Source organism: Engystomops pustulosus, chromosome 3 (assembly GCF_040894005.1).
Source record: "Engystomops pustulosus chromosome 3, aEngPut4.maternal, whole genome shotgun sequence".
NCBI classification, from domain to species: domain Eukaryota; kingdom Metazoa; phylum Chordata; class Amphibia; order Anura; family Leptodactylidae; genus Engystomops; species Engystomops pustulosus.
In genome coordinates, this window is record NC_092413.1 from 69,135,418 (window position 1) to 69,163,303 (window position 27,886).

General features: G+C 42.1%; 1 protein-coding gene across 2 annotated transcripts in view; it reads left to right on the top strand.

The window, feature by feature from the left end:
- The window catches only part of SLC22A2 (solute carrier family 22 member 2), a 524,556-nt gene that overhangs the window by 113,872 nt on the left and 382,798 nt on the right, over positions 1–27,886 (top strand). For both annotated transcript variants that reach the window (XM_072140991.1, XM_072140993.1), the window contains 4 exons: positions 10,102–10,205; positions 10,301–10,455; positions 12,454–12,622; positions 15,144–15,258. In XM_072140991.1, coding sequence (XP_071997092.1) covers positions 10,102–10,205; positions 10,301–10,455; positions 12,454–12,622; positions 15,144–15,258 — 543 coding nt within the window. The remainder of the gene's footprint in view (positions 1–10,101; positions 10,206–10,300; positions 10,456–12,453; positions 12,623–15,143; positions 15,259–27,886) is intronic.

Genomic DNA, 27,886 nt, shown 5'->3' on the forward strand with positions numbered 1-27,886 from the left:
TTTGAGAGTGTTGGAGGAGATGCATTGCTCGGTATTGGCAGGTCATCCAGGAATGCGGAGTACCTTGGATCTCTTAAAGAGAAGTTACGGGTGGCTTCACATGACTAATGATGTGCACACATTTGTCCAAGCCTGTCAGGTCTGTGTGCGAGGAAAGACTCCCAGGAGACGTCCTGAGGGGCCTCTTCTTCCGCTTCCAGTTCTCTTCCAGTTCTAGACTGGAAATGAATTTGTCGTTCTCGTCGGCGTTTCACCCCGAGTCTAATGGTCAGTCCGAGAGAATGAATCAGAAGATGATTCAATATCTGCGACTTTGTCTCGGAAGTCAGGACCAGTGGGTGAAATTCCTTCCATTGGCAGAATTTGCTATTAATAATCACTGTAGTTCTTCCACTCAGGTTTCTCCATTTTTCTGCAATTATGGTTTTCATCTTCGTTTCTCCTTTTCGTCTGTGCCTGTCTCTAATATTCCTCAGGCGGAAGCTATTACATCCAAGTGGCTCACGCTCTGGTCAAAAGTTCAGGAGAAAATTCAGAGAGCACAGACTGAAAGAAGGCGCACTAACTCCGATACGTTTGTGGTGGGGGATAAAGTGTGGTTATCCACAAAAAAAACTTAAATTGAAGGTCCCCTCTTTGAAGTTTGCGCCCAGGTTTGTAGGTCCGTTTGTTGTTACTCAAATTGTTAACCCGGTTTCCTTCAAGATTACTCTTCCTGCAGGGTGGCGGGTTCATAACACCTTCCATAAGAGTCTTCTGAAGCGCTATGTTGAGCCTGTTTTGCCTCTTCCTGACCCTCCTTCTCCATCTATTGTGGAGGGGAATCTGGAATTTGAGGTGGAAAAAGTTGTAAATTCCAGATGGGTAGGTAACTCCCTGCAGTACCTGGTCCATTGGAAAGGTTGTGGTCCTGAGGATAGGTCTTGGGTTCTGGCTAGAGATGTTCATGCCCCGCGGTTACTCAGGTTGTTCCATCAGGCCTATCCTCAGAAGCCATCTTTACGATTTAGGGGTCCGAAGGCCCCTTGTCGGGGGTGGGGGGGTACTGTCAGGTTCGCTAGGGACGATGCTGGGATTTCTGGTTCTTCTGGTGGTGCTAGCGGCGTTCTCCGACCCCCGACGCGTATCCGCACAAACTCCACCTCTCGTTGTGCTCGGAACTGCTGGGACTTGTGGTACCTCTGCATGGTGCCTGGTTATTCTGCACCATGAGGGGTTAATTCCCAGAAGTTGTCCAGCTCCTATCAGGTTCCGGAGGTGTGGTTCTGGCTGCATAAATTGCAGCTTAACTAGTCACCTGTGCCAGTGTTTGAAATCCCTTTATCACTCGCTCTCTGCATTAGGCTGACTTGCTCTGTATCTGTATTGTTGTGACCTCGGCTAGTTTTTGACATTGACTCTTTGCTTACTGACTTTGTTCTTGACGTACCCTCTCGTTGTGACTCCGGCTAGTTTACCACTCTGTTGTGTTTTATGTTTGTCAGAGGGCACACTCTCCCCTGTCTTTTGTGTTACCCAACCCTAACACAATCCTTCATCTTAGGAAGAACTGGAAGCCTCCAATGAGTTTTATCAACTCTCCCTAGGGCAGAGAGTTCAGGGGTTATTCAATGAGCAGCCTATTAACAGATGAAACAAATATAACACCCGATTCACCTATTTTTTGGAAAAATTTGATTCGACCCGAATTGAGTCACGACGAATCACATTAAAAAAACACGTATTTCCTGGCTGCAGAGAGCCTGTAGGGTGTTGTAGAATGCTGTTCCATGCTTAAATATGCATAGGGAGCGTGGTTTGGTCTTCAAACAATGCTGTGTTTTAATATGACATGCACATAACAGCCGTCACTCTTTAATCGCTTCACTCTTCAATTCCAAGGGCACTACCAGACGCCTACTTCACCAAATAAGCAAAGCGGGAACACAGCCTCACAAGGTAACGTTTGTGCCAGCTCGAAAGGACTGAGCTGAGGGCAAAGATCCCACTATAACATCACTGACATCAGATGATTCTATAGATTACGACAGAACGTGTTCTGTTAAACGCGGATACATGTAGAACCCACCCCAAAAGAGAGCAGAGGGTGTCGGCAGTAACTTTGCATTGAAGTGACTGATCATTTTGCCCTTCATTTCATCCGTCAGTGTCCGCTTTCGGTCAATAATCCATCATCAGTATTGCTAGAGCCAAAAACAAACAGGAGTGGATCCAAAACAGAGATGACCAGTAAATGGGATATTTGCATGTCCTCTGTGTTCTGTATCCACTGCTGCTTTTGGCTATCATTCCTTCTGACAGATGAAATGAAGGGGAAAACCAAACATAGTTGCAACATCATAGAGCAGTGGAGGGTGAAAACAGCATTGTGGAAATCACAGGGTGTTCCAGGGAGACAGCGGTCAGATGGCAGCAACTTGGTAGGCCACAGAATTGCACAATGACAGTGTGTGGAGGTGGCAGCAGCAGCATGAGGTCCGAGATTGGCACGATGAAAAATCCTGGAGCTGGCAGCAACAGGGGAGGCCACATTGTGGCACAATGACGAAGTTTGAAATTAATTTGAAGTTGAAGATTAGAGACGCCACATGTATCATACATTAGTTTTCCTTAAAATATCATGTCTATGCCAAAAAGAACTGCAAAGTGGTACCACCAGCAGCAGCATGAGGTCAGAGGTGTGGAGGTGGCGGCAACATGGTAGGCCACAGAGTTGCACAATGATAGTGTGGAGGTGGCAGCAGCAGTACCAACAACTTGGACAAAAGCAAGGTCAGCTTCTGCACCTTAGGATAGCTGGAGTTTTCTCTTTTTAATCGCCTCTTTCAGCGACTGCTGGCGCCATGCTTAGTGAGGAGCAGGAGCATCTGGACCGGGAGATGTCAAAGACAAACAGCTCCCTTCGGCAAAGGTACTGTAGCCTTGACTGGTTAAAATGACGAGCAAGCTGACACCCTCTTCTCCTGACGATGATGATGAATCCATGGCTTCACCCAGCTCCCAAGTGCGATCTGCTACATCATTATCGATTTGTGTTTCCCTGTCACTGCTATCCTTCTCAGCGCTCTTAGTATGCACATAATTTCCTGTGGCACTCTCCACATCTCTACTTTCCCGACAACTGCACAAAGCAACAGATGTCTGGCCCACCTCATCACTGCCAAGCAGCTGATTACCTCTATAAAGTGGCGCTGAGCCCAGACCACCTAGTAGATCTCTGGCTGAGGGAAATGAACTGGACAGAGGCGGGTTGAGGACAGGTGAGTGCCGCTGACCTGCTCCTGGGCCATACCAACTAAGGGTTGTATCTGACAAACCCACAGATTCTTGGAAGTGGTCTTAGTCAACCAATCAACAACCTTTGCATTGTTTCTCAGCACACTGCCGCTAGATGACAACGGCAGTTCTTGTCCACCCTTGCCGTGACGTCCCCTACTGTGCCTGCTCCACCTGCCACCTCTCTTTCTGACATATTGGTTAATCAACTATGTTGATTTGACATGGATCTACTTTATCTAACAAAAAAAATTGAAACTTGTGGTAAACAGATGCACAAGATGACACAAACAGATGACACCCTGAAAAAGGAGCAGAAATTACTACAGAAAATATGTGGATTTTACACAGAATTCTTCCTATTCACTTTAGCAACAAAAAAGAACGGCTATTTGGGGTATACAGATACCACAACACTGACACCCTTGGAGCAAAAATCACTACAGCTGGGGCGTGGCTTGGCTGGAGATGTGAGAGGATGCACGCTGAGGAGCTCCCGCTGGGCACCCGCTAATTTCTCCTGATTTGCACCTTATTGAAACCGGGGGTGCCCTCTGTGAGGACCGGATTGCAGAAGGGAGTGGTGGAGCTGCATGGATGGCTGGCGGCAGCAGTAAAAAACGGGCCAAGGAGGTACCGGCGGAAGCGGCGGCAGGCACCCAGAAGGCGGGAAGCGGAGGCGCCATTGACCCTGCAGCAGTGGCGAGCTGCCTGCAACGGTTCGCCCATGGCCAGATAGGGTCCAACGGACCAACGGCAGAGATGTCTGCAGAAGATGGAGGTGAGGCTGGAAGTAGCGAGTGGCCGTCACTGCCACCCCCAGCAGCAAACATGGCGCCCGCTACTAGATCCAAGGCCCCTGATACACCTAAACCTCACAGAGGACCACGTGTAAATGATATCCTGGCAGCCGCAGCCAATGCAACAGGGTACTAAAGAGACAGAACCCACATTACAGGAAGTGCTTAATGCAGTGCATAGTTGCAACAATGCTATAGCCTCTCTTACAATGCTGGTAGGAGGAGTGAAAGAGCACCTCACAATTATCAGACATGATGTGCAGCAAGTGTCTGAAAAAGTGGGGGCCTTAGAAGGCAGAGTGGGAGAGGTAGAGGATCAGATACCGTCTATCAGACGTGACGCATCCCGCATGCAATCCACCTTGGCAGCGGTCCTAACAAAGCAGGACGACATGGAGAACAGGCTGAGGAGGAATAATTTTCGGCTGATAGGGGTCCCTGAAAAGGTGGAAGGCAGTGATCCCAATGAGTATTTTGAGAAATGGCTGCTTTCCACATTTGGGCGCGACAATTTAACACCATTGTTTGCGGTGGAGAGGGCTCACAGAGTCCTATCAAGACCACTGCCTCAGGGGAATTCCCCACGTCCAGTCCTTATTCGCATATTGCATTATAGAGATCGGGACATTATCCTGCGTAAAGCAAGAGAAAAAGAAAAAATACAAATTAATGGCAGCCGTATATCCTTCTTCCCCGACTTCTCAGCAGAGGTGCAAAAACGGAGGGCGACATTCCTGGGGGTCAAGAGGAGGCTCAGGCAACTGGAATTGCAATACTCTATGTTTTATCCAGCCAAATTGCGGGTGATTGCTCTACAAGCTACTCATTTTTTCAATTCTCCTGCAGAAGCTACTACCTGGCTGGATGCACATGAGCAGGAGCTACGTAGGCGAAGTCCTAGGCGGGACTGATAAACTCATGAAAGGTACTTTTGCAACGGTAAATAAGTTGAAATGGTCCTATGGAGGGCATAGACCCTGGGACAGGGTGCATTACACATTCGAGTAAGCTCAGCGGGAAGCGACTCTATGTATTTAACCTTGTTAACTAAGAAAACAAAATGAGAAATGTTGGCTATAGCCACTAATTTTTTTTCCCCAGGTTGTGCCAACGGCACGGGGGTTCATGTTTGTATGTAAAGTTGGGGGTTTATGTTGGGTCCGGACATATGCATAGAGATAAAATGTATGCTTATTTACTCAGGAAAGTGTAGGAATACAATGGTGGTTAAATTGAAAATAATTGCATGGAATACAAGGGGACTGGGGGATTCTGCCAAAAGATATGCCGTGTTTACTGCCCTGAAACAATATCAACCAGCCGTGTTTTGTCTCTCTGAGACACACTTAACAGACACTACTGGGACAAATTTGGGTCGTGGCTGGGTTGGTGCTAATTATCACTCCACATTTACCTCACATTCTAGGGGAGTAAGTATTTTAATACATAGGTCGATTCCCTTTCAAAATATAAAGTGCATCGTGGACTCTGAGGGGAGATATATAGCCCTCAGATGCAAATTATATCAGAAGGAGATACTTCTTATAGCAATTTATATCCCGCCACCCTTCGCGGTGAGCATCTTAAACAGAATACTGGCTTTGGCGGCAGAGTCCCCGGAGTTACCTATACTAATTATTGGGGACTTCAATAATTATTTAAACCCGTATTTAGATAAATATCATCGTGGAAGCATCTCCCCAAATAGCCCAGATACGGTTCTGGCCAAATTATTGCGGGAGGTGGGTATGGAAGATATGTGGAGATATAAATATCCCACAACTAAGAAATACTCTTGCTATTCCAGTTCCCACAATTCATTATCACGGATAGATCTGGCTGTAGGTAATGATAGAATGATAGCGATGACAGAAGATGTTGAATATACCCCTAGGAGTGTGTCAGACCATTCCCCCGTGTTGGTTACGCTTAAAATGGCTGCAGACACGGGGGGATGGCGACACCCATGGAAACTCAACCCATTCTGGATTCAAATCCTGCATCCTTCGGATACACTGCCGGGGGAAATTGAGGAATTCCTTCAGATTAACCAAGGATCGGTCTCCCGACTGGTACTTTGGGACGCTCTCAAATTGCATGTAAGGGATTGTTTTAATGGACGCATAATTGCACATAAAATTAAACAAAAAGAGTATCTGCAGGCCCTACAGGAGAGGGTACAAGACACAGAGAGGGAATATGTAAATACTGGGTCAGAAGCTAAACAAAAGGATTGGTTAGAAGCGCAGGAACTACTGTAAACACATACATTGGCGACTGCAGAAGCTAAGAAATTCTTTGTACAACAGAAGTATTTTGAAGGGGGAGAGGGTACAGGGAAACTACTAGCCTCAGTCATTAAGGCGCAAAAGGAATCATCACACATTCAAGCACTTAAAAACACGCAAGGACTGGAAGTCCACACTGACAAAGACATCTTAGAAACACTTAGGAACTTTTACGAAGACACGTATTCATCGCGGTTAGGGGAGAATATTAGGGGGGTGGAGACCTTTTTAGACACAGTGGCCCTACCGGTACTAACTGATGACCAGAGGAACACTCTAGATGCCCCACTCACCCTAGAGGAACTAGAGACGGCATTAAAGGCATTTCCGAATGAAAAGGCACCAGGGGCAGATGGTCTCCCGGGGGAGGTGTACAAGACATATGGGTCCCTCTTATTACCGGAATTACTAGAAGTTTTCAAAAAGGCAGAAGAAATAGGCAAACTCCCAGATTCCATGAGGGATGCAATAATCGTAGTCTTGCCCAAACCAGACAAGGACCTGTTACAACCAGAGCCCTATCGTCCAATCTCCTTATTGTGCACAGACGTAAAACTGATAGCCAAGGCACTAGCCAATAGATTACTGGGGGTTATTCTTGACTTGGTCCATGAAGACCAAACGGGATTCATGCCGGGCAAGTCTACAGCCATAAATATTAGGCGGCTATTTCTTAACATACAAATGCAGCAGGAGGGGGAGGGCTCCAGAGCCATCTTATCACTAGATGCCGCCAAGGCATTCGACAGCGTCGAATGGCCTTTCCTCTGGGCGGTCATGGAAAAAATGGGACTAGGACCAAGATATATAAAGTGGGTGCAAATGTTATATGAGGCCCCTAGGGCCCAAATAAGGGCCAATGGGCTTTTGTCTTCACCCTTCTCGCTACATAGAGGTACTAGGCAGGGGTGCCCACTGTCCCCATTCCTCTTTGCCTTGGCTATTGAGCCATTGGCATGCCTCATAGGGGCCTCCACAAATATACAAGGCTTCAGATATGGGGAGGTGGAAGAACGCATCGCATTGTATGCTGATGACATGTTATTGTTTGTAAGGGAAGTAGATAAGTCACTGGGACCCATTATGAGCCTACTCTCTGATTTTGTCCGGTACTCTGGACTGACCATTAATTGGCATAAATCAGTGATGATGCCATTGGACCCCATTCCAGCTGAAGTGGATTTGCATCAAATACAAACGGTTCCCAAATTTAAATACCTAGGTATTTGGATATCACCAAGAGTGCAGGAATACGTAACTCTAAACATGAAACCACTGTTAGTCAGGTCAACTGTGAAGGTAGACGCCTGGTGCAAACTCCCTTTATCAGTTATTGGGAGAACAAACCTATGCAAGATGGTGCTCATGCCTCAATTCTTATATATATTGCATAACTCACCAGTGTGGATACCAGTACAGATGTTTAACAAAATACAAAAGCTATTTAGATCCTTAATATGGCGCAGAAAGACAGCAAGGATCAAATTGGAGACTTTACAAAGGGCAAAAACTCAGGGGGGATTGGCGGTACCCAACCCATGGATATATTTTCCTGGCTGCACAGCTTCAGCATCTTAAGGGTTGGGGTCCAGACACTAATAAGGGCACATTTGAAAAGCTTTTAAAACATCTGGGAGGGGGGAGACCCCCATTATATATCCTGGAGCTGGGAGCACAGGGTAGACCACCAGACCATATTCCTACAATGACGCTGATGAGCAAAGTCTGGCAGAAAATTAAAGAAACCTTGAGACTAGAGGGATACACATTATTTACTCCGCTATGGAGGAACCCAGGTCTAGGAGAAATAATGAGGCTTGAGGGCTTTAAGAGATGGGAGTCCAAGGGTATTCATACGGTTACCCTTGTAACCGTAATTACCCTTTAATTACCCTTGTAACCGTAATTACCGTAATTGTAACCGTAATTACCCCGTAATTACCCTTGTAATTGTATGAAGGAGGAGTGGTTAGAACATTTGAAAGTCTTCGGGAGGAGTTTAACCTTCCACAAGGGTTATTTTATCAGTACCTGCAACTTAGACATGCCTTGGAAATGCAACATAGGGGGGAGGCAGTACACATCAATAGACATGAGATTATGGAAGAGCTAACAGTTGCAGATGGAACCAAAGGGTTCATTTCTAGAATATATACCATACTGATAGAGGAATATCATAAACAGTACCCCCTCACCATTAAGAATAAATAGGAAGAAGACATAGGCCCAATCTCAGAAGAACAGTGGGCAGATATACTGGAGAAAGTACCCACACTAGCGCTGTGTGAGGCACATCGACTGTCACAGTTATATTTACTACATAGGGTGTATCGCACACGGCAATGGTTGCTTCGGACAGGGCTTCGTGGGGATGATTGCTGCCATAGGTGTGGAAGAGAAGGCGCTCACTTAATGCATATGATGTGGGAGTGTCAGAGAACAGGGCAATTTTGGAAAGACGTGTTAAATCTCATTGAGCGTGTGTTTGGATTAGTTTTACAAAAAACTCCCTTGGTCTGCGTACTGGGAAACATAGAAAGTGACAACTTATCAGATGGCACATTGTTAGGGGTCAGTAGAATGCTATACCAAGCTAGGAAACTCATAGCCATGTACTGGTTGCGCCCTGAGGCTCCTGACCTAGAAACATACATCAAGAAAATGAATAACATAATTAGACTGGAAAAAGGGGTCTATTGCAAGAGGAAGGCAAACACAAAGTTCGAATATATATGGGGGCAGTGGATAGACACTCCTGGTCTACCAACAACTTACCTAATCCGTAATCCCCTTAAAGCATTTCTATAAGTGCATATGACTATGTGAAAAATTGATGTATATCATGTTAACAAATATTGTATAAGCGATACATGCATATGTATTATATCCTGGAGGGGCAATGTTTGATTTGTATACTGTCCGGACGGTTCAAAAAAAGAGGGGAGTTTGTCTGCTAGTGGGTGGGGGGTGTTGGAGGGTTGGAGGGGAATTGTTTGTAAAACATGTTAAAAATGTTCAATAAAAAAACTTTGATTTAAAAAAAAAAATCACTACAGCACATTGCAGTAGAAGCAGCTGGACGCTACAGGCAGCACATGCAGTGTTAAGTGCCAAGATTGAAAATGGCTGCCTGTTTTTATAGGGCTGTGGGACATCACTGATAGGCTTATAGGTCTGTACATGTTAGAGAGGGTGTTCGCGGCCATTCTGGTAATAAAGAAAAAAAAAACTTTGTTCCCACGAATCACCGTAAACTTTGGATTCGTGACAAATCAAAGTTTTCCTGAAATTCTAACCGAATTCCGATGTGTTAGAATTGATTCGCCATCTCTAGTCACAATACAAACATGTGCTTTTCAGGCAGAGATAGACCAGCTGCAATAATGACTATAGCCAGAAGATGGCAAAAATACCCTGGAAATAGCAGCTTATTTTGTATGCACCTACTGTGAGAATATTCTTAGTTGCCCATGGCAACCAATTACAGCTCAGCTTTCATTTTACCAGTGCTCATGAATATTTTAAAGGGGATCTGTGATTGGTTGCCATAGGCAACTAAGAATATTCTAACTTTCAGACAGCTTGATAAATCTGCCCCGCTGAGTAGACTGTTACATCTGGTGTGGAAGAGGCCCTACTAATGTTGTACGGCAGTTCCTCCTCATCTCCCATGCTTCATTCTCACCATTCAGCACTTCATTATAATAAAAATAATAAATAATTTGTTTTTCTTTTAGTTTAATCTCGTCTGTGATAATGCATGGAAGCTGGATCTCTTTCAATCATTTGTGAACCTTGGATTCTTTCTTGGTTCTTTGTTTATTGGATATATTTCAGACAGGTACTCTTTTTTTTGTTGATTATCTGTTTTAAACTATTAATTAAATTGTTATTAACTGAGTTAATAAAATATAAGATATTGTTATTTTTATGTAGATTTGGACGTAAACGATGCCTCTTCACATCACTCTTCATCACCGCTGTATTTGGTATCCTTGTGGCATTTGCTCCAACATATCAATGGCTTGTTACTTTTCGCTTCATTCAGGGGTTGGTTAGCAAAGGCACTTGGTTATCAGCATATGTTCTAGGTAAGCTGAAGCTTTAACGTCAACAAAGTTTATTAGACGTTCAGGTCTGGCTTAACTTCCTCTACTCACCTTCCTCCACCTTCCACCTTCCTACAGAAACACGGTAATTCTTTAAAGGAAACCTACCACATGATATGGTGGTTGTAAGATGGAAATACCGAGCACCAGCTCAGGGTGAGCTGGTGCCGGAGCTTATTTTTGTCAACCTACCATTTGATTTGATGCATTATGAAGCAAACCTACCTTGAGAATGCTGTAGCTACACTGATGCAGGATAATATCTTGGTTATTCTCTTTGCTGATTGGTTTTGCTAATAAAACAGATATAACATTATGACAGTGAAGCTCTGTTGCTTCTATGGCTGCGCTTCTCAAAGCAGGAGAGTTTTTCTCTGCAGCAGATGATAATGCAATCAGTTTTCTCCCTGCCAGACAGAATAATCAATTGCTGCACCATCACCCAGGTGCTGTGTATGACTGATCCAGCTCAGGTTGATTAGTGCTTGACTAGTCATGCTTAGTCATGCTTAACAGCCATTTTATATTCCAAGCTCCCTTGTGTAATGTGTTTATCTTGGCAGCCATGCTATCCAAGCTTTTTCAAGGTCCTGAATGTTATAATTGTTTTTTTAGCAAAACCACTCGGCTTAGGGAATAACCAAGATATGATCCTGCACCAGTGTAGCTAAAGCATTCTCAAGGTATGTTTGCTTCATAATGCATCAAAGCAAATGGTAAGTTTCCTTTAAATACAGGCAGTGAAGTGATCAGTGGCATTTAAACTCATGGAGCATGAGCATGCCAGCAGCAACATGTTAGCAGCATCATGCTGCCATTTTAAGAGGATTTTGCTTTCCGATGAAGTTATTGGGAGTGGTTGCTGGCAACTTTGCCATTGTCATTTAAAGAATTAACGCTGTACCAGGACCCAAGCAGATTTTTAAAATTCGGTTTCTGATCACTAATCTATGACAAAGATTCACTCTTCTCTTTGGATTATGCCTGGCATTGCTTATTAGCATCTGTGAGTTGAAACTTACACAATGGAGATGACAGCATATGAACCCGTCTTACCCAGATACATTTTAGCAGTTCTATAATTTTATAATTTTTATTAAATACTAGCTGTAGATCACACCATTGCCCAGGATAGGAAATAACTGCTCCTAGCTATAATAAAATAGAATTGGTAAAAAAAATGTTTTAAATGTATCTGTCTCTCCGACTCTCTCTCTGTATTTCTCTGACTGACTGCCTCAGACTATCTGTCACTGACTTCTTTCAGTGACTGTCTCTGGCAGTCTCTTTCAGCGGCTCTCACTGACCATCTCTTTCAGCGGCTCTCACTGACCGTCTCTTTCAGCGCCTATCACTGACCGTCTCTTTCAGCGGCTCTCACTGACCGTCTCTTTCAGCGGCTCTCACTGACCGTCTCTTTCAGCGGCTATCACTGACCGTCTCTTTCAGCGGCTATCACTGACTGTCTCTTTCAGCGGCTATCACTGACAGTCCTTTTTAGTCACTGTCTCTGTCACTTTGTCTATGGGGAGATTTATCCGAACTGTCTAAGAGCAGAAATTTTCTATTCTCCCATGACAACCAATCAGAGCTCAAGTTTAATTTTTGCACAGCTGTTTATAAAATCACAGCTGATCTGTTTCCATGCCCAACTGGTACAGTTCTATCTCAAACATTTTTGATAAATCTCCCCCTATCTTTGTATCCCTATCCATCTTACCACACACATAAGTAGTCTTCTACTCATTGCCTATACTATCCAATCAAAGCTAATAACTCATATTAATGAACTGTGGCAAAATAGCAACCAAATAGCTCAGCTTCTAACTGCCACAGCAACAGCAGACAATTGCTCCTGTATATGGTGGTTAATAAGTGTATTCTGGAAATCGTGAGGTGAAAATTTTTTTCCAACTACTTAAGTTGATTTGTACACATTAATGGTTTCATTTAATTCGTACCACATTTTATAATTTTTAGTTGCAGAATTCGTTGGCCTGGACCACAGAAGAACAGTTGGAATTGTGTACCAAATGGCTTTCACTGTTGGACTTCTAGTACTAGCAGGAGTTGCTTACTTCATTACTAATTGGAGATGGCTACAACTGGTCGCCACCTTGCCAAACTTTGTGTTCTTAACATACTTTTGGTAAACTTTTTAAAGGATATCATTATTATTGGTAGTCATTTATATTCATGTACAGTTTTGATTCATACAGTTACTTGTGTTTGGTGTTAAATTGATGGCCAGAATATATATTTCCATAAGGTCAGTTAGATGAAATGGTTGTAATAAAATTCTTACTTTTGAGATTCACCCTAATGTATTTATAATTTTGGACAGTATTTTTTAGATTTTACAATACCATAACATTATAAATTCTCATTGTAAACTCCAACAAACATCAGGCATCAGGAGGGGTGAAGGGAACAATGATGGAGGATGAGACAGTCTAACAGCCTCTAAAGCTGTATAATGGCTGTCTCTAATTTAAGAAGCCTGTTTTCTTTAAACAATGTAGGACCATCAATGAAAAATTATTACTTTTAAAGATTGTTTAAAATACCATTAAAAATTAAGATATACTGAAACAATGGAATGATACTTTTTTGGAAAATATGTGACAATAGTGTATTCCCCGAGGAAACCTCTTATGATATTCACATTGGAATCTCAGCAGCTCAGTATGTTCAAGTCATGGGTAAAATTGCTTCAGTTTTTTTGGTGGGACTCCCTGGGGGTTATTTATCAAAAAAATCACATAAAGTTGTTTTGCTACTATTCGCTGCTAAAGTCAAACAGTGCTATCTCCACCACTTCATTATTCTGTCCTAAACATAGAACTAAAGCTAATGCAAAGCTGTGCAAAGCTAGATTCATGACTTTTGTTAAACCGAACAAGCATTGTAGAGGGAAATTTTTACCAATATATAATCCCTGGAAGCTGTTACCAAACAGCACAAATAAATATCAATTTTAACTTACAAATAATTTATGCCAAATGTGAATAAATCACCATTTATACTTTATTAAGTTTATCCATTAAAAATAGTGGAGATATGGTAGAGATATGGATATGAATTTTTGTATTCTGGCCATGACTAATACTAGTTCATTTTAAATGGTTTACCCGTATATATTCAAGTATAAGCTGAGTTTTTCAGCACAAAAGATGTGCGGAAAAAAACCTAACTCGGCTTATACTTAGCTATTTAAAAAAAATAACACTGTACTCACGTTTCCGATGCCCCCCCCCCCTTCCCCAGTACTTCAGGTCGTCTTCAGCTCTTCTTCATGTGTTAATTTTTTTTAAAACTACAGGCTTGGCATACTTGGGGCTGGATATATACTGGGCGGAAGGGCAGGCTATATACTGCAGGGGCTGGCTATATATTGGGGGCTTATACTCAATAGGTTTTCCCAGTTTTTTGTGTTTAAATTCGGTACGTCGGTTTATACTCAAGTATATACGGTACATGTATTTTGGCCCACATGCATGCTCTTTTTAATCCAGCATACTGTATGAAAATGCTATATATACTGTCGTCTTGTTATCGTATACTGTACATGAATTGTCCCCTTTATGTACTGTCTTTTAATACTGTATTTTAAATGATCCCCCTATTTTTAATAGATGAACTTAAAGTATAAATGGTTATTAGGTTTATGACTTGCAGAGCCACTCCAGTCCTCTGCTGGCGAATTATAATGTATTTTGCAACTTTTTTGAGAATTGAGAAAAAATCCCAGACAACAAATAGAGCTAAGAACATTTATTAAAAAGCTAAAGCCACTTTCATAAATATTACAGGCAGCTGAGCTCCAAAGACAGACATATGATGCTGGCCTAATAATAAAAACCCTCTTTTTTATTTCTCACCTTTAAAAAACCTTATTTTTGACGTAATGACAATAATACAGTGGGAGTTATCCCAGACCCTTTGTAATGCAGGCTGTGAGACTTTTTCACTCTCCCCTCTGTTCCTTGGAACCCTTTGCATCATGTAATCCCATTGCAGCACAGGAAGTTTCAGGAGGTAGTGCTCCTTGCACACTGTAACAGCCTGCAAATATGTAGGATGGAGGAGCCCAACAGAAACCCTTCAGGCTCATGAGCGTGATTTTAAAAGACGATTTTAGAAGGAAGGAGACCATGGATCACAAATATAAAAAGATTAACACAATCACAGTGATTGGATCTATGGGTTAGTGTGTGGAGTGTTCCAATTGCTCTATTTGACCTCTGTCCATAAACATGTTTATACTTACCTAGATGTCCAATGAGGCACATTGGTCTTCTGGAGCTCTCAACACTACTACCTCCTATCATGATGCTACAATGAAGCTGACATAACATACTGGCTTCAGTGCTGCAAATTGAAGCAGGGATGTACTACTCCAGATTTACTTGTTTCATAGTGAAGGTGCTCAGAGTTCCAGACCAAGGTGAGTATAAACATTTGTTAATGTGCAGAACTCAAATAGGGCAATCTGTGACATAATGACCTGTGGATGGTTTATTGTCCCTATAAACACTGTATCTGAAATGAGAGATATTTTAATCTCTACAGGATATTGTGACCCCATACAATCCTAAATTTTATAGATATATGGTAAGTTTTTACAGTGTTATCTCTTTATATTTATATATATATATCTCTTGTTGTAGGTGTGTTCCAGAATCACCTCGATGGCTTATTTCCCAAAACCGTAAAACTGAAGCTAATGCAATTATTAAGCAGATTGCCAAAAGAAATAAGAAAATAATTCCAGATACACTACAAGTAAATATTTTGGTTCTAGAAATAATTACAAAATTGTATTCTAAATGTTAAATGAATTACTTGTCAATCTTGTGTGAGGTAATTTTAATTCAAGATAGTTAAGCCACACTCACTTGTGTGAGATCTTGTGCATAGGACTTTATTGATATGATGCTGTACAAAAGAGGAGCAGGGCCATGCAATGGCGCTCAACTAGTGCTTACTCAAGCTGCTGTTACTCAAGCTGTCTGGGACTTCACCTTGTCTGCCAGTTTTATAATGATATCCGTTCGGGATTTAAGCCAGGTCAGAACAGCCTGCTTTCAACTGGTCAAATTCTTAAGGATTTTGGATACATAAGTGCTTTTACCTCTTCTCTGACACATAGGCAAAACTGCACAATGAGAGAACTGGCAGGCAAGGGGGAAAGAAATTGGACTTGACCCCTTCGTTAAAAGTCTATACCTCTACATTGTCATGTTCAACTACATTACATGATGTTACAGTAGTATCCAGACTTAAGAGAAAATTTGTCTCTGACAAATAGAGGGGATGAATTAACTCATAGAGGACCCACCAAAGCAGGAACTTCCGCTTCACTTCTTGCCCAGGAACTTTTATCTGGTCCTGAAAGAACTTGTGTAAATCAGGTTTCTGGATGCCTTAACATAAATCAATAACAAATTGGACAAAATCAAATTCATTTGTCATGGCAAATTTCAAGCCTTTAGATAGTAATGAAATTCAGTCCTTTGACTATTTCAAGTTGGTAAGGTTAATCACATTATTATATATAGTCTCATTGTGTGTTATCTCCCTTGGTAAAGCAGACCCTATACCAAGAGATATATTAGATCTATTAGTCTGATAAGTGTTAGATGTATTATTCAGTGATATGTCATGATATGTCATAGTGATATGACACTATTTTTTTGTCATCTGTCCCACTCCACCAGTGATTACCCTGATCAAATACTGCAGCTCTATAATAATCTTTCAGTTTTGGTTCCTCCAATCCACCCAGTTTTTTAGATTTAGTTACAGTTTGGAAATCGACCCTGGGTTTCTGACTTTGCTAGATAAGTGATCTTGTTTAGGGGCAGAAGACGTTAAAATTATGTTGTCCGCCAAAAAGTGATATTCTATGCTCTGGCTGTCTTACTTTAAAGGGGTTCCAAAGAATTAGGAGTCAGGCTGGGGCAGAGTAAAAAAAAATAAAAAATTAATGTGTATCCACCTTCTCTGTCACTCATGATGTCCCACGCCACGGTGCATCTGTTTACAGGGGAATGGAAGCTTCCAGGTGGCAGAGGTGTCTGGCCAAGCCCACCAGTAACCAGATCCCAGTGCCTTATACAGTGCTGAGAAATAAGGACAAGTGGACATGGCCGGCCAGAAGCTACCCAAGCACAGCTTCTGTGCCCCTGTAAACAAACAGGCAAAGATCAGACGGACCGCAGACGGACATCAGGAGTGACAGAGGAGGTGAATACACATTTATTTATCTCTTGGACAACCCTTTTAATTCCGAAAATCTCAGGGTGACCTCTTATTCATTCTGCCAGTGGTTTTAAGGAGAAAACAAATGTAAATGGTGACAGGGGACACCCCTGATGTATTCTGTTTGAAAGTGTGAACTTCTTGGAGAGGGTGATGTTGACAAACACTGTAGCTGTTAGGTTAGAATAAAATGCCTTTATAGCCATAAATATGTGGCCTTCTATTTGTACAGCACTGTAAAAAAATAGTCCCAGTTCCCCCACTTTCTCGGGGTCAATTGTGAGAATTATTGCCAGGATAGCTTCACATACCTGTATTAGATCTTTTGTATTAGACTTTACGGGTATTGTCAGAAACTTGTCTGCCCGATGTAAACCCTGCCTGTTCCGTAGATATTTAAGCAGGAAGAACTGCCTTAAGAATATTGGCTAAAATTATTGTGTATATTTAGATATCCTTGAGATGGGTCTAAAATTTTCATGGCGATCAGGTGTTTTTCTTGGTCTAAGCAGGGTGACCATCAAAGCTGAAAGCATTTCCTCTGGGAAAGTTCCTCTAGTCGCTGCCTCTTCATATACTCTACATAGAAATGGAACTAGTAACTAGTTAAACTACATTTCTTATAATAGGCACCTGGCAATCTGTCCAGTCCAGGTAACTTGTGGGGTGATAATTTTTCAATTATTTCCGTCTCTGATATTTTAGATTTATGTCTGCGGACTTGTTCTTAGGTAATGACATTTTCTCTAGAAACTACAATCTTTTCCCAAAACCAAATTCAGCAATCACTTCATAAAAGCTTTGACTATGTCTCTAGGTGACATCAATTTATCTCCTGTTTTTTCATGGTAGATACATGGAATTTTAGAAGCAAAAAGAATATTCAGTGGCACTTATCAGACTTATATAGCCGTCCTTATGTGCTACCACCTTTAACCCTTAAACACCAAAAAGGGAAAAGAAGAATCTTTTGTAAAGGTTGTGCCCACCTTTACATGGAATTTTAGCTTTCTGTGAACATTGTTTGATCTTTCTCTGATCTTGAGAATAATAAATGTTATTTAATTCTCCAAAGCTTCACCTAATTTTTTGGAAGATTTGCTTTGCCATTTTTTAGGAAATTCCTTTCATGTCTGAAATTATTAGATCCAAACCCAGGTTGGGGTCCGCACTGGGATTGCAACTTTCAAAAATGAATACTAGTAGCAGTAATAATGACCTGTCAAGCAAGAATCAGAAGCATGGTATGGCATGGCATGGCATGACATGGCATGGAATGGCATGGCAGTAGCAGCATGTGCAGATAGCTGCATTTATATTTTTGGCCATTGGTGCAGGCCCCTGCATGGAGTGGCAGGCATTTCTTCTTTTCTGCTAAATGTAAGAATCTAAGTGATGAACACACCATTTGCAAGGGGAGATGTCAGCCTGGAGTACTGTGGGTCCATTAAAGAAAATGCTTTTGGGACCCATCCTTCAATTAATTAGAAAGAATGTCAGACAGCTCCTAATTTAACTGTAAAACATGCAAAAGGCATTGCACAGTATAAAACACAATGGAGAACATTTTCTTGGCAATGAAAAGATAAACAACGCATTACTTCCAATTAAAATGTATTTGTTTTATTGGACATCTTCTAAAAGCATTACAGGTAGGTTCTTTTAGAAGACATCCAATAAAACAAAGAAATTTTAATTGGAAGTGCCATGTTTATCTCTTCATTGCCATATGAATATCATCTGAGTCAAGCGGACTAATCGAACAGCACTCTACTGATGACAGTGCCAGCTGGGGAAATCGAGTGAGGGTGAGCTCTTTTCATCACACCTAGGGACACTGTTTGGCAAAACTTCAGTAATTGTGATTTTTTTTTTCTCCATTGCGCCATTTTCACACTGATTGGCAGTGGAGGTGACGTTAAGGGGGCATCTGCACACTACCGTGAACATCCAAATGTTCATCTTTCACTGTTAACCCGCTCTCCAATGTTGGAGAAAGGAGTAGAATTGTGCTAGAGGAATCAGTACTGTAGAACAGCACTACCAGCCCCTCCTGATTGTCCTGTGTCTTTCCAATTTGATCATTCTGTGTCATCAAACCAATCATCCATCGATCCCATCACTCCTATCATCCCTTCCTCCTTTCTAAACCAAACCACACTGTTTGGTACACTTTTTAGTGTGCTATGCTAGTGCTTTTTTACACTATATGCTCATTTGAGTGCACCGTGTCCATATTACTTCACAGTATCCTGATCCGTGTTAAGGTGCACATGTATTTGTGGGGTGCACAAAGTGATAGATAGTTGTCCTGACCAGTAGTTAGGTCCTTACATAGAATAGTTAGGTGCACATGGGATATTTAAAGCAAATGGCAAGCAGTATGTATAGATCCTCAGTGGTGCTCAACTTCCAGCCAGGATAAGCAAATGCGCATAAGTAGAAAAAAGCAGTGGCACTCACTGGTCAGATGAAGTAATGAAAAAGCTTTATTGTTCCATGTGGCAGTGCGGGGAGAACGCTGAACACGGCAGACAACGGCCCCTTGATAACTACCATTTACAGAATGTCTACTTTATGTGGACTTTTTTTTGGCAGCCCCTCATTTTTGTAGGTGCGATTTTTCACATTTTCATAAAAAATGCTAAATCCTGCAATTGAGGGACCTTAAAGAGAACCTGTCATGCAAAATAACCTCCCTAAACTAAATATATTTTCATAAACTGCCTTTAGAGAGCATTGCCTCTATCCCTTCATTGTCCCTCTACATGCCTGTAAAACTAAGCAATGAGGTCCTAAAGCTGTATGCAAATGACCTGTGAAATGTCCAATGAAGCATTAGCATATTCAAGCTGTCCACTCTATTCATGAGAGGGAGGTACAGCCACACCCCCAGTGCATGACTGACAGCCTGTATAATGATGTGAGGCTGTATAATGATGTGCTTCCTGGTGCTGGTGGCCACGCCCCCTGCAGCCTGTGTGTGTATAGGAGAGATACAACAGCTCCAGGCAGCCATGTTACTGCAGAACATGTCAGATTCATGTGTAGCTCATGTCTGTGTCTCTCACCTGTATATTAGGAGGATGCAGCATGTCAGCAGATGCAGCACACACTAGCCATGCTTTACTATACATTACACACAGACATGAGCAGGGGGAGGAGAGGGGAGGGGGAACAGGGGTGACATCACTGCCTCTGACCATGTGACCAGCCTCATTTACATGATAAAAAATAGATAATTTTACAATGAATAATGTATGAAATAACTAGATAAAGGCTGGGATGGGATCCTTGTGAGCTGCTCCAACAGGTAGTAGTGACAGGACAAGTGACACAGACCTGATGACAGGTGTCCTTTAAAGTCACTTTAACCCCTTCCCGACATTTAACGTAATAGTACTGCATGGCGGGAGGTGCGTTCCCGCAAAATGCAGTACTATTACGTCAAGCTTCTGGGCCAGAAGCTGCGGGTGTCGGCTATATATTATAGCTGACACCCGCCTCTAACACCCGCGATCGGAGATTTCTCCGATCGCGGGTGTTAACCCCTAACACGCTGCGGTCGCGCTGACCGCAATGTGTTAGGGGCGTTTCGCAAGAATCAAACCCCCCCCCCCCCCCCCCGCGGCGCTTACCGGGGGGGTCCGAAGTTCCGATCGCAGCCCCGGGACTGCCGGGGCTGTGTGATCCTCCTCCGTGAGCCGGGTCCTGCCTTCCCGGCTGTAACACACTGAGCATGCGCAGCATCTGTATTACACTGTGTAAGGTGAAGAATAGCTTGAACAAGTGATCAGTGGATCACTTGTTCAAGCTAACCTGTAAAAGTGAAAAAACACAGTTAAAACATTTAATAAAAGCATTTTTTAATAAAAAGAATTAATTAAATAAAGTTAAAGTCCCCTAAACACAAACATTCCCTATATTCATGCAATAAAGTGAAAAAAACCACAAAATCGCCAAAAACGCCACATATTTGGTATTGTTGCGTCCGTAACAATCCGTACAATAACTCAGAAACATTATTGGGCCCGCTCGGTGAACTCCGTAAAAAAAAAACCCGAAAAACTCGCCAAAAATGTAAATTTTTCATAAAATCCCTTCACAAAAATGTTCTAAAAAGTGATCAAAAAAAGTTATGTGCGCCAAAATGGTATCAATTGAAAGGACAACTCAACACGTAAAAAATAAGCCCTAAACCAGCTCTGTCAACAAAAAAGTATTAAAGTTATGTCCCCGAAAAGATGGCGATGCAAAAACAAATGAGATTTCCTCTATATTCCTTTTTTTCCAGTAAAATTGTAAAAATAAATGAAAAACTATATAAATGAGGTATCACCGTAATCGTAGTGACCTATAGAATAAAGATAATATAGTATTTTTAGTATACGGTGTACGACCCCCAAAAAAACCAAAAAGAAAGGAAACCAAAATTGACAATTTTCTTTTCACCCATACATTCAAGAGTTAATAAAATCTCATCAATAAGCTAATGACCCACTAAAATGAAGTATTTGTAAAGTGTATCTCATATCGCAAAAAATAAGCCCTTATATTTCCAAATTGCCAAAAAAATAAAGATTGTATAGCCAATAAAAAGTGACAATGCATAATCTTCTCTGAATGGCGCAGCTTCTCTTTGATGCCCTGGCGTGTGCCCATACAGCAGGTTACCGCCAAATATGGGGTATTGTTATATGCGGGAGGGATTGGGTATCAAATTTTGTGGATCGTTTTGGTATTTTATCCACTGAGAATTTGTACATTGTTTGAAAAACACATTAATTTAGCCAAAAAAAATGTACTTTCAAAATTGTATCCGATTTTGTTTTAACCCCTGTAAAACAATTAAAGGGTTAATAAACTTCATTAAAGTTGTTTTACGTACGTTGAGGGGTGTAGTTTCTATAATGGGGTAATTTAAGGGGTTTTACTTTTATTTAGGTCTCTCAAAGTGATTTGAAACCTCAGCAGGTCCCTCAATAGCAGGATTTTGCATTTTTTATGAAGATGTGAAAAATCGCACCTAACGTTCAAAGGCCCATAACATCCTACAAAAATAAGAGTATGCATAAAAAACCATGTCCACATAAAGAAGACATTCGGTGAATGTTAGTTATTAAGTTTTTTTGCTGTTATGACTGTGTGAAAAAAGTAGAACATTTTGAAGTTTGAAAATCGAGAATTTTTCCAAATTTTCACCAAATATCTGATTTTCTCATAAATAAATGCAAAACATACCACCAAAATTTTTCAACTAACATGAAGTACAAAGTGCCACGAGAAAACAATTTTAAAATCACTTGGCTATGTTAAAGCGTTTCAAAGTTATAACCATTTATAGTCACACAGGGCAGATTTGAAAAAATGGGCCGTGTCAGGAAGGTGAAAAGTGGCTTCAGCGTTAAGGGGTTAAGAGGCCTTAATAAAAGTAAAACCCCATAAATTTCCCCATTACAGAAACTACACCCCTCAACGTATGTAAAAAACAACTTTTATGAAGTTTGTTAACCCTTTAATCGTTTTACAGGGGTTAAAACAAAATCAGATGCAATTTTTTAATTTGGACATATAAGGGCTTATATTTTGCAACATGAGATGCACTTTACAAATACCTCATTTTAGTGGGGCATTAGCTTATTGATTAGAATTTATTAACTCTTGAATGTATAGAGGAAATGAAAATGATCAATTTTGGATTGCTTTTTTAAAATTTCTTTGGGGTCGTATATGTAAACTAAAAATACTATATTATCTTTATTCTATAGATCACTAAGATTACGGTGTTACCTCATTTATATAGTTATTTTTATATATTTTTACAATTTTACTGGATAAAACTAATATAGAAGAAAATCTCATTTGTTTTTGTATTGCCATCTTTTCGGAGATACAACTTTTAATATTTTTTTGGTTGACAGAGCTGGTTTAGGGCTTATTTCTTACGTCTTGAATTGTCCTTTTCCTTGATACCATTTTGGTGCACATAGTTTTTTGTGATCACTTTTTGGAACATTTTTGTGAAGGGATTATATGAAAAATGTACATTTTCTGGCGACTTTCGGGTTTTGTTTTTACGGCATTCACCAAACAAGTTAGAAGAAAAGCGGTTGCTATGCTGGGTGTCAGGATTGGAGATAGTGGATCCTCTGAACCACTGCGGACGATGACATAAGCCAACACCTGGGACCGGTGTCAAAGTGGTACCAAGTCTTCACCAGAGCCCGCCGCAAATCAGGATGGTTTTGCTGTGACATGGTACGACCAGGTAGTTTCACAGGCGTGACTTGTCCGTGGTAGCAGCCAAGGTCGAGGTACAGGAAGGGCAGGCAATCTCGGAGTCGGGAACGTAACAATAGGTCAAGGCAGGCAGCAGAGGAGTGTAGTAGGGAAATGAACCGGGGTCACAACGAGAAATCACAATATTAGTGCAGGGCATCAGACAAAGCTTTTTCTAAGGCACAAGGCATGAAGATCCTGCAGGGTGTGCAGGAAGGGGCAGGCTTATATATACTCCATCCGAAAATGGCCAGCGCCAATTAACGGAGCACTGGCTCTATAAATATAGTGAAGCCGGCGTGTGCGCGCCCTAAGAGTCGGGAACGAGCAGGCGCGGGGCGGAGGAAGGACGACACAGGAGCCGGGACCGGTAAGGAGTGCGGAGAGGTGCCAGCGGGGGCAGAGTGGCACAATATAAGGGTCTTGGGACCACCCGTTACACTGGGCGGTTGTAGAGGGCTGTGTGCAGGATGGAGGTCTGTGCCGAGCTGATTGCAGGAGAAGTTTCCTAGGTAGAAAGACTACTTGAAATAAATACCTCAAGGACTAGTAAGTATGGCTTGTTTGCATCTACGGAGACTACATAGTGATACACAAATAACATAAGGGAACACTGACACCTTACCATTAAAGCTGTTAGACTATGTTAAAGGAAACCTACCACCACGATTCTACCTATAAAGGTAGAACGGGTGGTAGGTGGATGTAAGGGACGTGAGGATAGCCCTTTTTAGAGCTAATCCTTACGTCCCCTCTAACTTTTGGTAAACTTTATTCCCCTAATATGTAAATTTTGTTATGCGGCTACTGGGGCGTGAATAGCCTGGCACGAGGCTACACGGCGCGGCTACTCCACGCCCCAGTAGCCACGTTACTACTCCTACCTTGTTGTGTGCGCGCCCTCGCCCGACAAGCCGGCTACTGCGCATGCGCATTAGCTTTGGCCTCGGAGCTGTGGCTGCTCAGCCGCGGGCCTGCGTTCTGCGCAGCTATGAGGAGGGTAGGAGGAGTAATGTGGCTATTGGGGCGTGGAGTAGGTGCGCCGTGTAGCCTCGTGCCCGGCTACTCCACGCCCCAGTAGCCGCATAACAAAATTTACATATTAGGGGAATAAAGTTTACCAAAAGTTAGAGGGGACGTGAGGATTAGCTCTAAAAAGGGCTATCCTCATGTTCCTTACATCCACCTACCACCCGTTCTACCTTTATAGGTAGAATCGTGGTGGTAGGTTCCCTTTAAGTGTAGAGCTGGAGCAAGGCTTATATCTGTGGTCAAAGGAGAAGACCACAATTACCTGTGGATTACAAATAGTATTGCACAATACTTGCACCTTAATAAAGGACCGATCCAGAAAAAGACATGTTCTCAAATGACTGGTATCTATCACTTCAAGTAACTGTGGAAACTAGAGGTACAAGGGTGGTTCTATAAGTACCCGTGTTTGACAACAAAGGGCATTCCTTTAGAGAAGGAATTCGTTTCGAATTTCAGGAAAAATTAGAGTTTATGCTAATTTGCGGGAACAAAGTTGTTTTTTTCCCCTCTTTTTGCAGCTAAATGGGCGCGAGAACAACGTGGGGCAGAGAACTCTGGGAAGGAGAAAGGAACACCCCCGATGACATCTGCAGACCTGTAAGCCAATCAGCGACCAGCAGGCTTATGTGATGTCACACAGCCCTATAAAACCCAGTCATTTTCAATCTCGGCACTTCACACTTCATGTGCTGCCTATAGCGTCTAGTAGCTGCTACTGTTCTGTGTAGTAACGATTCTTACTGCAATCCCTGGTTGTTCTTTAAGGGGGATCTGTATACCCCAAATAGCAGTTCTATTTAGTGACAAAATCAAATAGAAAGAAATCTGTTTGACTTTCATGCATCTCCTCCACTCCCGGCTCCCCCCACCCCTCTCCGCTCCCGGGTACACTCCGCTCCTGCCCCCCCCAACCTATTCCCCCGCCCCGCCAGAACCACCCCGTCACCGCCTGAGAAGGAGAAGGCCGAACCGCCTAGGACCATAAAAGAAAGGTACAGTTACTTTATCCGTGTATATATGTATATATGTGTTTCTATATATATGTGCATATGCTGTATGAGTGTTTATGTGTATTCTGTATGTGGTGTGTGTGTGTATATATATATGTGTGTGTGTATCTGCTGTATGTATGAGCAGTGTGTGTATTTGCTTTATGTACTGTTTGTATATGTGTATATATGCTGTATGTATATGTAGTATTTGTGATATTATTTTTTTTTATATTTTTTAATTTTTTATTTTTTACTACATGGCGGTACGCTTTATGCATTTTATACTACATGGTGGTACTCTGTATGCATTTTATAATACAAGGCGGGACTCTGTATGCATTTTATACTACATGGCAGTACGCTGTATGCATTCTATATTAAATGGTGGTACGCTCTATGCATTTTATACTACATGGCGGTATGCTCTAGGCATTTTATACTACATGGCGGTACCCTGCATGCATTTTATACTATATGGCAGTACTCTGTATGCATTCTATATTAAATGGTGGTACGCTGTATGCATTTTATACTACATGGCGGTATGCTCTATTTATTTTATACTACATGGTGGTACTCTGTATGCATTTTATACCACATGGTGGCATGCTGTATGCCTTTTATACTACAGGCGGTACTCTGTATCCATTTTTTACTATATTGCGGCACGCTGTATGCATTTTATACTACATGCCGGCACGCTGTATGCATTTCATACTACACGGCGGCACACTGTATGCATTTTATACTACATGGCGGCACACTGTATGCATTTACACTACATGGTGGCACGCTGTATGCATTTTGCATAGCTTTATTTTCACACCAAACCAATATGATGGATCTGGTCCGGAGACTCGCTGATATATTACATTTATGGGGGGGGGTCTTTCTATGGCTTGCCTCAGGCAGCAGACAGGCTTGGTTCACCCCTGGTTGTAGGGCAGTGGTGGCAAACCTATGGCACGGGTGCCAGAGGTGCCACTCGGAGCCATTTCTGTGGGCACTCAGACCATCACCTCAGTACAGAGTTCACCAAATAGGACCAGATCCACCAAGTCCCAGGCAACACTTCATTGGCTGTTAGGAAAAGGGAAAAGGTGTTGACAGAACTGCAATATCTTTGGAGGTCATCCTGCTGGACATACCATTTTTCCTCTACAGAGAGACCCTGGAAAGAAGCTACAACGAGAGTCTGAATTTGCTCTCCTTCTTTCAACTGTATTGGTTGCCTCAGGGGGGCAATACAATTGAAAGATGTGGAAGAACAGGTAGCAATAAGTTACTGCTAAAAATGCCATGTTGGCACTTCACAGGAAAATAAGTGGATTTTGGTTGTAGTTTGGGCACTCTGTCTCCAAAAGGTTCGCCATAACTGTTGTAGGGTATCTGTATAACGCACATTGCCATACCTTTTTGGGGCTATAGTTTACAGCCAGATTTATGTGTCAAATCCACATAGCTTATACAGTGATTTTCGCAGATATTACTCTGTCAGTATCTGTATAACGCACATTGCCATACCTTTTTGGGCCTAAAGTTTACAGCCAGATTTACGTGTCAAATCGACATAGTTTATAAACCATTATGTCAGACAGAAAAGTGGCAGGTGGAGCAGGCAGAGGTGGCAGTACAGTAAGAGGACGTTGCAGCAGGGGTGACTCTGTGAGGCCAGAACTGCCGTTGTCATCTAGCGGCAGTGTGTTGATCATCAACCCAAAGGTTGTTGAACGGTTCACTAGGTCATCCAATTCCTCAAATATAACATCTGACAACCCCAACCAAGAGTCTGTGGGTTCCTCAGATACTAAAATTAGTTGGCATGGCCCAGGAGCAGGTCAGAGGCCCTCACCTATCCTCAACCAATCTCTGTCCTGTTCCTTTCCGGCAGCCAGGGAACTACTAGGTGGTCTGGGCTCAGCGCCACTATTCAGTGATGACAAAGTATTTGAGGCAGTCGGCAGCTGCTAAACAGTGAAGAGGTGGGGCAGACTTCCGCTGCTTCCTGATCCCGGAAGGTCTTAGGTGGAATTTGCCGCTAAATGGCGAACAGAGTCCGCAGGACCAGACTAACTGGGAGAATTTGTTAAGCCATTGTTCATTTAAAGTAATGGAATTTATCATACATATGCGAAAAACTAAGCTAAGACTAATAAATGAGTCTATCGAAGAACTTAGAACTAAATTGGAGCCATAAAAGGATCTAGAAGACTATTTAGAGCTTTCAGGTCAATGCCATAAAACCATAAAAAAAGTGGAGAATGAGGTACATTTGAAAAAACAACGTAAATATTCTAAAGTAAAAAAGGATTATGAGAATAACACAATTTTTAAATGGCAAAAAAAGCTGGCAAAAGAAAAACAGGAGACACCACATAATGAATTGACCAAGAGTCAAACACAATCCACTCACCATGGATATAGTGACAAAAAAAGTATGGAGATAAAGGAAGTGTTAGGAACAATAGAAATAATAACGCCAGCTATGGATACCATCAAAGTAGGAACGATAATCCATATTGGGAGACCAATTGGAACTATAGAAATCCCTACCATAAACGCCATGAATATGGACAACAAAATAGACACAATTATAATCGTCCGATTTGGAGACCGAATGAGAATCAATTTATAGCTAGAAGAAATCCAGAGAGGAGACCAGACTATAGAAGGAGGGAAACCTCTGAATATAGGGACATTACAACCTCCAATAGATACGCTCCACTCCTAAGTGGAGGTGAATCTAGAAATTCGCTCCAATATAACCCCCCGAATGATCAACGGAATTTTCCCCACCAACAGAGAGGGAATGGACAATTAGGGAGACTACAGGAAACAACATT